We start from the raw sequence: 12,048 nt of genomic DNA on the forward strand, positions 1-12,048 counted from the left end.
AGTTTTTAACTTTAAAAAGGTGGGTAAGTGGATTTCGCTCTGCTGTACAGTAGGTTACAAGTGGGTCACTGTATAATGGATGGTATTAAATTTGAATTCAATGATATAATATCATTGTATAAGAAAAACGATTCTGAGCGGAGACGGTATGTTAGTCTAGGTATAAGACATAATATTATATTAGGTACCTATAATAAATTCCAAATTAATCATATCATAATATTTATTAGGTACTTATAACGCGTTATACATCAACAAAAAACCGTGGTACTATCATAGATATATAATAGTATACTTTAGAAGTTTCAAGTACCCACGAATAATATTATACAATCACAACAAAATAACTAAAATAGTTATCCTAGGTTTTTAATATGTAATTTCGTCCAAATTTGTACTTAAAATGACTATAAAAATAAACTGCGTAAATGTATTTTTTAGATTTTTTGGTAACAGTATTAATTACTTACGTGGAATCTTGTTTTAAATTTTCAATTCTTAGATACAAAAATTGAACATTTTATAAATTTTTAACTACAAAATAATTTTTCAAATTAAAATTTGATAAATTTTGTCCAAATTTGATCTTTAAATGCTTATAAAAAAAAATTGTGCCTATGTATTTTTAATATTTTTCAACTGATATTGTAACAATATATCAGGAGCTTTGTATTAAATTTATACACTTTTTGGCCCAACAGATAAAACTTTATTGATATTTATAGAAAAAAAAAACTAAAAAAATTGAAAACTTACAATGTCCGTAAACAGCTCAAAAAGAGTCAAATTATTTTAAAAATTTTATCGTATATATAAAATGCTAATATTAACATTCAGTGAAATTTTCAAGTTTCTACAGTCACTCGTTTTTTAATTACAACAAAATAAGAAAATTGTTACGTAAGAAATCGAGTGAATATCAAATGTTGTAAAAATATGAATTTCAAACGCCGGTGTTGTATAGATATTTTATGGACGTGACAGGGGATCTGAGGTTAGAGGATTTCCCGAGAGAATATTATAGTCGTTTGATTGCAAGTATAAGCTGTATTAATATTATATTATGTGCACGCATTAATCGGTGAACTGTTCGAATATACAGGGTGATTTACAATTAATGATAACCTAATTTTCCCCTTTAATGGTGAATTTATTCAAATTCTAATTTTCGGACTTCTTAAATACTAATTTTCCTTAAAAAATATCTTTCACAAATAGGTATAAAATAAATGTAATATTTAATATTATATTTTTACTAGGAAAATATTTATAAATTAATAGACTAATATACTAACTGCTTTAATTCTTGAACCATCATTATAACCCCAAATTGTCTAAGCTCACTATCATTAGTTTGCAAAGTTGAATAAATAAAGATCACTCGTTAAAATTTCAAATTAGATACATCGAAAGTTTAAAAAAAAAAAATGGCTGCTCATAAATATTAATACGAAAATAAGGTTGATTATCGTTTGAACAAAAATAAGTTGGTATTTTTACGTTAAGACATTCCTTGAATGGCATAAAGAATCAAAATACTCGAAAACGTGGTCCCTTTGTGATAAAAACTTGGTACTTATAAATTCCAAAAATCAGAATATGATTAAATTCCTAATTAATGAAAAATTGAGATGCGCATTGAGCAAAAGATGTTTGTTGAATCACCCTGTATAATAGATGTACAGTGTATAATATGGTACAGCAATATTCTACACTAGTCACCAGCTGCCTATACGATGTAGGTACGTCGGAGCAAAGGCCTTAGATCTGAAGTCTCAAAGTTTGTTCATAATATTATAATGCGCAATAATATATTGTATAATTAATACTGAGAATTGGAATAAAATTACCGGAACCGGATACGAATATTGTTTCGTGCTGAGATTAATCGTGGTTAAAATGACTTATACGATACATAAGACATGAGATCCTACAGGCTGTAATTGATGGAATGTAGATATAATGTTGACATCAAAGATTCAAGATGACTTTCCGCAATAAAATAATAATATAAGCGTAAAAGCGTACGTTATAATATCCTTATTACTAATATCCTAATACTCTTGTTTAAGCTCGTAACAATTTGTTTAGCTAATAAATCAAAATTTGCCCTGCAGCTATACCGCTGAAATTTGTTTTTATTTTTTGTATTCGATGTAATAGTGTCAAACTGACGTAGGTCCGTAACAAGTTTTCATTTATTTTTCAACATGTATCAAACACAATTATAATATTATAAAAACTACATTTTTTTTTAATATGTTCATATTGCCTAAACACATAACGTGGGTTATAAACTTATTTATTCTTATATGAACACAATACACAAATATATTCAAGTCAATCAACTTAGGTATGTTGGATAAGTAGGTTTATATGTATATAATAAATAAATAGGTACTTATCTATATGTAAAGTATGTTCAATAAGTTGTTAATAATGTGAAATCCATGCGAATATAAATATAGGCATTTAATTGATAACACATAGATGTTATAATTATTGATAATGTATATTTCTATGTGACATGAATGCGTTGTTTTGTAACTTCTAATAGATTCTGCATCATATGTTTATTCAACTATAAAATGTACTTTCATTTGACCTTTTGTTACTTAATTATAATAACCATGCGAGGTTATAGAGATGTATATGATACCTCACCTAACCTAATATCTTATGTTTGGCGTACCAAGTACATCTCAAAGAAGTTAATAGGCTTTGATTTATAGCTTTGCATTACTAAATGAGAAGTCTATGTGACATCTATAGCACCAATTTTTGCACACAGGGTAATTATTTGTAAACCAGAAAATAATTAATTATATTAATTAAAATCACCAGAAAAATAATTTACTTTAGTTATGGACAATGTATGAAATAAATGTAATAATATTTACGTAATAATATTATCATCTATTAAAAAAAAAAAAACTCCTAATAGTTTACCCAAAACAGACAAAAATGTTATGAACAAAATTACCTAAATCAATAAAAGAAATTATTAAACACACTGACAATTTGCTGAGAAAATCGCTGTTAATACCTATTATAATACGATACTGTTGTAGAAGGTATGAATACTTCAGCAGTTGTATTATATGTTATATAATAGTTGTTGTATGAATATTGTTTTTTGTGATGAAACTAGTCCATTATTATTGTTATTTTTGTAGCTGTTGTTGTTGTTTTTGTCGTCATTATGCTCGGCCGTCGGGAACTATTCTCCGAGTGTTTTCATTAACAAACTACTTATTTACGTTGTGTGTGCGTATATTATATTGCATTTCTGCGGAAAACTTTTGTTTTTTTTTCTTTCGTTTGTTTCTCTTTTTTCGCCGTTTTCCGCCACACGCACCGTCGTCTCTCGGTCGCGACCGTTAACCGTAGCGCCGGTAAATCAATACGACGGCGGCGGTGGCGGTGGCGGCAGCGGCGAATCCGGACGAGACGCTCGGCAATCTACAAATCGTAGCACGGTGTCGGGTTACAGTCTTCGGATATATAAGATACATAAATATATATAAAGATAAAGACACAGAGAGACGGAGAGAGTGAGTGATAGAGATCTATTTGCAGCGTACCTATGTATAAATATATCTAGAGAGTAGAGACTTTTAAGCATCCGGTTTAAATGGCTTCGTATAATTGTTGGCTTGCTATTGTGCGAAGGAGGGGGGTAAGAAATCGAGGGAAGACCAGTTTTTTATCTGTTCTTGCGATTTTTTTTACAGGATATTGGATTACGACACCACAACGCATAATTATTACTCTCGTGAGTCACATATTATGTGCACATGCGTGGTCCACTTAAAAGGCCCTTTTCCAGATAATTGTTAGCGATAATTATTCGTGTCTATCCTATTCCTATAAAAGTCTTAAGTCTTTGAAGTTATTATTGCATAATAATCGAGTTTATAGGGTTAAAGTTTATTATTATAAATTATAATATCATACTACTCAAAGCAGAGGTGGATTTAACAATTTACCACCTCTATGCCAAATAAAAATTTGCTACCCTATGCGGCCGCATAGTTCGCCGTGCCTTAAATCCGCCCCTGACTCAAAGTACTCATAGCCGAACGCATATGCGTGAGGATACCATCACAATGTCACGTGAACAGTATTTGATATTTATCATTTAAAGGTTTGGAAGTTACATGAGTAGCATATCTTTCTATAATATTGTATTAATTTATTGTAGACTAAGCTATAAATGCATCTTATACAATGACAAGTTTAAAAACGAAAATTTAAAATTCATTTTTCGTAAATTTTAGAAAGACAATTCCATACCTAATTCTTAATTTTTATATAATTTTACGCATATTTATTATTTTTTTTTAAAAATTAACTTTACTCTTTTATTATCTATGTGTATTTTATACTCAAATGTAGGTATTTTATTTTTTTTAAAACTTGTGCATAATCTAATTTTGTCACTATAAAAGAACTCCTTAATTGCCTATGACATGTTCTGTTATGTGCTGACGGTGCAATTTCTTCTTTCACGACAGCATATTATTTTTTTTCAACCATATTTTATTAATCAATAGTGTTCTACAAACGAAAATCGTCCTGATTTATTATTTTTAGTGATCGGGATCCAGTGTAAACGATAATGTACATTAAATCGGTGATATTGAATTGAATTCCACAAATACTACTCTTGGGTTATCGGAGTTGAGTATATATATTTTGTTAAGTTATTAGAGTTGAGACCCTTCAGGAGTTCAGCCTATTACAATTATTCAAGAGACAGAAAGTTAGAGGTGGAAGTTGGAAGTTGGCTGCAAGTAATCTCCCAAAAAATCTGTGTCAAAAATCGGTCTTTGAAATTTGAAATCGAATAAGAATAAAAAAGTTAATTAACTATACAAATATTAAAGATAATAATGTAAATAATCATTATGAAATAATAGTTATATGTAATAAAATAATGCTTTCATTTAAATAATTTCTGGTAAAAGTTTAAATGGTACAGGTTATAAAAAAGTAAAATCGGCAAATTTGTTTATTTGTGTATATTTTGTTTACCTATCTGTTCCAGTAAAATTTTTCCTTTTCCGATGTTTTTTACATAGTTTTGTTGCTTTACTTTCGTAGTTTTATGTATGTATACGACTGTATTTCCACAAGAGCTTTAACAAAAATAAAAATTGTTTGATGTTTAAAGTGAAATGTGAATTTAATTTTGAATGAAAACATTTAAAACTGTTAGAGTGGTCCGATTAGTGCTTGCTGAAAAATCACTCCATTTTTTTTTTTTGTTTGAGAGAGAGGGAACGCTGCCCTGCTCGTTCTACAAAACGTATAACTATAATTTAATAATATATAATACCTGTAAAAGTAGTATACATTATTGTATGTTCACTGAATGATTGATTTTTTTCTTAACAGTAAATACACCATTCAAAAAAGGAAATGTCCCACTCAGAGCACACTGATTTACCATATCTTACATCACGGGAAGATTACACACTCGTTGTCTACCTATATTTGCCACTCACGCAAAAATATTTACTTTATATAATTTTACAGAAAGATTTCACATTTTTTGTCAACAAATTTTCACTTTACACAAAATATTTACCTATTTTAAATTACAAGGAGATTGCACACTAAAATTGGTATGCCACTTACTCGAAATCATTTACCGTTTACACACCAAATTTTTATTTTTAACACACCTTATTATAAAACTTGTGTATATAAAATAAATTTATAATTGTTTCAGTTTTATAATAAGATAAGTTGATAAAAAATTGGTGTGTACATGGTAAGTTGCAAAACCGATTTTGAGTGGGCAATCTCCCTGTAATTTTAAAATATGGTAAATATTTTGTGTAAGTGGAGAATTTGTGGACAAAAAATTTGAAATCTCCCTGTAAAATACTATATGGTAAATAGTTTTGTGTGAGGTGCAAATAGATGGACAACGAGTGTGTAATCTCCCCGTGGTGTGTGATACGGTAAAATTAGTGTGCTCTGAGAGGAATATTTCCCCATGCACATGGTGTTATTACCGCGGAGAAAAAATTAATTGTACTGTGAACATATAATAAATGTATACTACTTGTAAATTATAATATATAGTGTTACTCCACGGATGCGTATGAAGCTAATTGAAATATACAGAAATCACTGTGCGTAAATATAGAAGACAGTAATAATATTAATTAATAAGTTATTACTGCGATTTATATTCTCGCAGTTCCTTTAGTAAGAACCGATAACATAATAATATCGTATCTACCAATGGTGTATAGACATTAGACAGAGACTGCAAAACGATCGTGACGTGATGACTAACCGTTGAAAAATGTATAAATGCTTCAAAAGCACCCGTCAATGGGTCGTTTAAACGCCACCGCCCGATGAGTTTGGTTTTTAGATTTATGGCTGCTGAGTAGCTGCAAGCGAGATTGATTTATTCATGGGTTAATCAACGCCATTTACCTGCCAGCTTAGGTCCATTTGACGTTACATACAAAAACCTCGAAAATGGCCGTTGTGCTTCCGACGAGGGATCGACGTCATTTTTTAACTCCAGGCCGAACACCATGAATCAATTTTTGTCGGAAATCTGTAATCACGATTGCCGTTCACAAACATAATAATATACTTACTCTTTATTGTTACACACACCATATACTTTAGCCGTGTATATCTATACCGTGGGCTTGCAGATATATTCCTATTATGAAATTATTTGATCTAACATCATGGACAAAATATATTGTATTATACATATTTTTTAAATGTGCTGAAGACCTTCAACGAAATGTTATTGTATCAGCGTGGATGATAAAATAATTATAAAATTAAATTACATTTTAAAGTTGTCTACATAATTTAATATTTAAGTTACAATAACTTAAATCCTAATAATTTATATAATTGAAATTACAAACATTAACTATGAATAGTTATTGATTCGAGTACAATATGTATACCATACTATTATATATATATATATGTAATTAACGAAATATAAATATTGGTTCAGAGTGTAGGTATATATAATAATAATATAATATACCTATATTGTATATTTGACAAACGTTTTACAATTTATAGGTATTACATACTAAAAACAAACAGTCTGTTGATTCAACCTGTTTATATTTGTTGAATATGTTTTTTGATAGGTACCTTTATTACAGCCAAGCGTGTTATACTCTCAAACACCAAATTTGCACAATAAACGAACAACAGACGGGATCACGTTGCGAGCTGCTGGTATAATGTAAATATATTAGATAATAATAGTATACTGTGTCTGGATATATGTGTTTAGTGATTGAAAAATTAAAAAAAATATCAAAATACGTTTAGTAATAAACATGATAAACATCGTATTAGATAAGTAAAGAGGTTTTTTACTTTTAACAATAATTAATTATAAAATAATTGCTATAATATGTTATATTTTCAGAATAAATTAGTTTGATTTTAATGATCGCGTATTTTAGTTATTAATAAAATAATAAAACATTGAAAAATGTACACAATATAATAATCTACTAGCTGATCCTACACGGTGTTCCTCATGACAAATTAAATATGTAGTGCCAGTGAATTTATCCTGTCTTAAACCCCGTTTAATGTATAATGCACATATTTTTAACACAGTAATTTGGGTGGTTTTGTCCAAATACTAAGTACATGTCTAAAGTTATATAATATACATTTATAATAACCATTTTATTGCATGTAGCCAACGACACTATATAAAAAAAAAAAAGATAAATTCATATTTTGTGAGCCACTAAATCCCCGTATGAGCCACTCATGCAAAAATGCAAAATTTAAAAATTGGCTTCGAGGTGCTCGTTATCCTCTTATACAGGATTACATATGTATTAAATTTCAGAACTATTAGTCGGATATACTTAGCTGATGTGGATCGCTTACACACATATAAAAATTACATTTTATTTACATAGATTATACCTATTTGGAAACCATAAATAGGTAGGTCGTGTGTTAATCATTTATAATAGATACACGTTCATCACGACGTCCGCTGAAATGTAAATAAAAAGTTTATTTCAAAATTTAATAATAAAATGTTGAGAAAGGTGCAATCATCGATGAAAATTATTGTTTTAACAACAATAGGACCGTTTATAGTTGAGTCGTAAAATAATAATATAAACAGCCACCTATAGTTAAATAAATAATGTTGTGCATCAACGACTATATTTTATACTTAAACAACCATTTATTATAACAATAATAAATAATATTTTCAACACAATATTGTGCATTATTTATGTAAAATAATTTCCCCACGGTTGATAAATATGAACTTTTCCTAAGCAATCATTTAAACAAACAGTAATCGTTGATGTATTTAAGCATATAATTATTATGCTTAACGACTATATTATAACTTGGAAAAAAATATAGAATAAGTTACATATTATTACAACAGCGATGAAACGAAAATCATTCAACTTCCGAATACTCAAATATCAATGAAGTTATAAAAGGGAGTCCTGCATTGGCAGAAATAAATTATAATTACTGCGAGTATACCATAAATTATAATATAGACACAAAAATAAGGCGATTAAAAATTCAAACCGTTATTTCTGACAATTATTGACGAAATAATGTGACCCAAGTACTAATTTTATTTACAAGTATATTTCATAATTCTTAAGTACAAAATCAAATAGTCTTTTTTTTTACAAAGTTCATCCAAAATTTCTTATGGTACGAGAGAAGTTTTTAAATTGTAGAAATATGACATTATGACAATAAACGTCCATATCACTCTCTAGTCTCTAATCTCTGGACAGAAAATAAATAGGACGTAGGTAAACATGGTCCTTAATGAACACTAATTGTCGGCTAGTAAACGCCGCGCAAATTACATTAATGTTTTTAGATATTATTAAAAATAATATATTCCTTACGGCTAACATCAGATCAATGAGCTATTATTATTATTTACTAATTTATTATATATTTATTTGGTACTTACAGCGTAATAGATATTATCTATTTTATTGAAAAAATATTTAAATATGAACTGTACTTGTATCCGCCATCGTCGTTCGGTAAGTGGTAACGAAATACAAACATGAAGTAAATGATTCTACGACAATTGCCTTGTTTATAAAGCAAAAGTTCAAATAGATTAATATAATAGCTACCTATGGAAATAGTTTATTGGATAATGATGTGCGTCGTAAATTTCTTGCAATATTTCGACTGTTTCGAGAATTATTGATGTTTATCTAATACGGGTATTTTATAGAGTAGTAATATAGGTACCACCTACCTGGTACATAAAATACAAGGAAAAATTTAGGTACACAGCGGCGTCGGGTTTTTGAGCGTTCGACAGCGTCCGTTAGCTTATATACATATTTTGTTCACGGGAAAAAACGTAGTCAATTCGTTGATGAACTTCACCCCCCCCCCCCCCCAATTAAAAATTCTTGAGTACACCTCTACCATTTGGTGCATCGAAATATCATGCCGGGGTTCTTCCTAATGGTGCATTCTCTTTAGAGATCTCCTTAGTCTTTTTATACATTTACTACAATAACATTGAGTATTGTCGTATTTAGCGAATTTTTAAGACACTTTACCTCCAAGACCAAATCTTTTAATAAATAATAAATATTGAACAATATTAACTATTATAAAAATATCAAATTAATAAACTATAAACTAAGGAGTACAACACTAGTTATTTAAAACTATATTTACAGGTGATATAGGTTATTATTTTGTCTTAATTAATAGTTCAATATTATGGTAAACTAGCTGAACCCGTGCACTTCGTTGTCCATTAAGGGCCCGTTTTACAATAGTTGAACTCCGGTTAAACCACCGAATTCGGGCGGTAAAATCAGTGGTTCAAGCGTAACCGAGGTTTAAACTATGATTGTAAAACGGGCCCTAAGTGTACCAACTATATGTGACTCAAACTTTGTTCAATTCGTTATTTAATATTCGGTGTATGGTTTCAAAATTAATCTTAACTATTCCGTTGCCTGGAATAAAAATTCTGATTCGCAGCAGTACATTATCAGGTAGGCAATCTACCTGCGGTAGATCGCGGACCCCGTGCTGTATGTACGTTAGTGTATGATTTAACTCTAAAGTATCAACGTTATACCAAGTTTATCGTATTATACCTATGGTGGATTGATATAATCAATTAGTACAAAATCCTAACGTAACCTAACCGTACTAAAATTAGATGAATAAAAGCAAACGCATACGAAAAAATTCATTCAAATCGGTCTAACCATTTAGGAGGAGTTCACTCACAACACACGTACAGTAGAATTATTGCGCTTAGCAACACATTCTGCGATTCATTTTTATATTATATGAAATCAACAAACATCCCCGATTAACCAATAGAAACCAATATAATATAATGCACTAGCTGTTGCGCCACTGTTGTATTTTTGACATACAGATTTGAGATTTCCTACCTTTCTCCTGGCAGTTACGAACATCTTAAAAAAAATTTGAGCCAAATCGGACCAGCCGTTCTCGATTGATGAATTGTTATACATTTTTGTCTCCATTTTTATATATTATATATAGATTTAAAAAAATAATAATAGAAATAATCAACAAATAATAATAATAAATAATCAACAAAACCAATAGCAACCAATATATAAAATACTGTTGCGCCACTGTTGTATTCTTTACATCCAGATTTCCTACTTTTCCGGTAGATTTTCCTAAATTTTTATTTTGTAAAAACCTTCTCCTGGCAATCACGAACATTTAAAAAAAAATTTGAGCCAAATCGGACCAGCCGTTCTCAATTGATGAATTGTTATACATTTTGTCTCCATTTTTATATATATAGATAATATGAATGTGTTGAATCTACGAGCTTAATATATGCGACTTATAACGTATATCTTCTTTATTTTTTTTTTAATTTGATGTATGACTCTATATAAGAATGAGTACATAAAATAATTTACATAATGTTATATCCAATACTAATTTTAGATTCGGAGCGACGTATGTATTGGTTTTACAAGAATGAGTGATTTTTTTTTTTGTGGCCGTGTATACGATAATAAGTCGAAATAATGCTTTGATTTTAAACTTCAGTATCTTGTTCGATGGGAAAGTGAATATAGTTGGTTCATTGGGGAGGTCAAAATTCAAAATTCACAGTAATTTTCAAAAGCGCTGAGAAAACTGAAAAGCAAAATAAAAGATAAAGGAAAACATTTTCAATTTCAATTTGTTTTAGTTTTTATTTCTATGAATGTCAATATAATTGTATTTGTTATGTAAGCAACATTGAAAATTTAATACAAGATACTTAATATATTATTATAATGATATTTATAAAATATTAAAAATCCAGTCACAAATTTTCTCTATAAGCATTTAAAGTTCAAATATTGACAAAATACGGAAAAATCACGGATATTAGCAAATTATTTTGAGTTGAGAATTCATAAAAAATTTTCTTTTTAAATCTAAGATTTGGAAATGTAACACAAGATTCCTCATAAGTTTGCCCACCTTTATAAAAAAAAATGTCTACTAGTAAATCAAATTAATTTTTTATGAGCGTTAGAAATTCGTATTTTTACAATATTGGATATTCACTCGATTTCTCATGTAGTCGTTTTGCTATTTTATTGTTTTTCAAAAACGAATAACTGTAGATACATGAAAATTTTACAGAATGTTTATATTTTAATTTTATATACACCATACAATTTTGACTTGTTTTGAACTGTTTACGGACATTTTCAGTTTTTTTTCTATAAGTATCAATCAAATTTTATTTGGTGGGTAAAACAGCGTGAAAATGTAATGCAAGTCTCCTGATATATTGTTACAATAGCAGTTGAAAAATATTAAAAATACATAGGCACATTTTTTTTTTATAAGCCTTTAAAGTTCAAATGTTGTAATTAAAAATGTATAAAATGTTGAACTTTTATAGCTAAGGATTGAAAATTTAAAACAAGTTTCCATGTTAATAGGTAAATATATAAATTACTTTATTCACAATAATATCATCAAATATAC

At 28.9% G+C, this 12,048-nt stretch overlaps 1 protein-coding gene across 1 annotated transcript in view; it reads left to right on the top strand.

Annotated features, from left to right (window-relative positions):
• LOC115034189 overlaps nt 1-9,692 on the top strand; it is a 91,406-nt gene extending 81,714 nt beyond the window's left edge. Inside the window, exon 3 of the mRNA XM_029490129.1 lies at nt 7,152-9,692. Coding sequence (XP_029345989.1) covers nt 7,152-7,248 — 97 coding nt within the window. The 3' untranslated portion in view covers nt 7,249-9,692. The remainder of the gene's footprint in view (nt 1-7,151) is intronic.
• The last annotated feature ends 2,356 nt before the right edge of the window (nt 9,693-12,048 follow it).

This window comes from Acyrthosiphon pisum, chromosome A2 (genome assembly GCF_005508785.2).
Source record: "Acyrthosiphon pisum isolate AL4f chromosome A2, pea_aphid_22Mar2018_4r6ur, whole genome shotgun sequence".
Lineage (NCBI taxonomy): Eukaryota > Metazoa > Arthropoda > Insecta > Hemiptera > Aphididae > Acyrthosiphon > Acyrthosiphon pisum.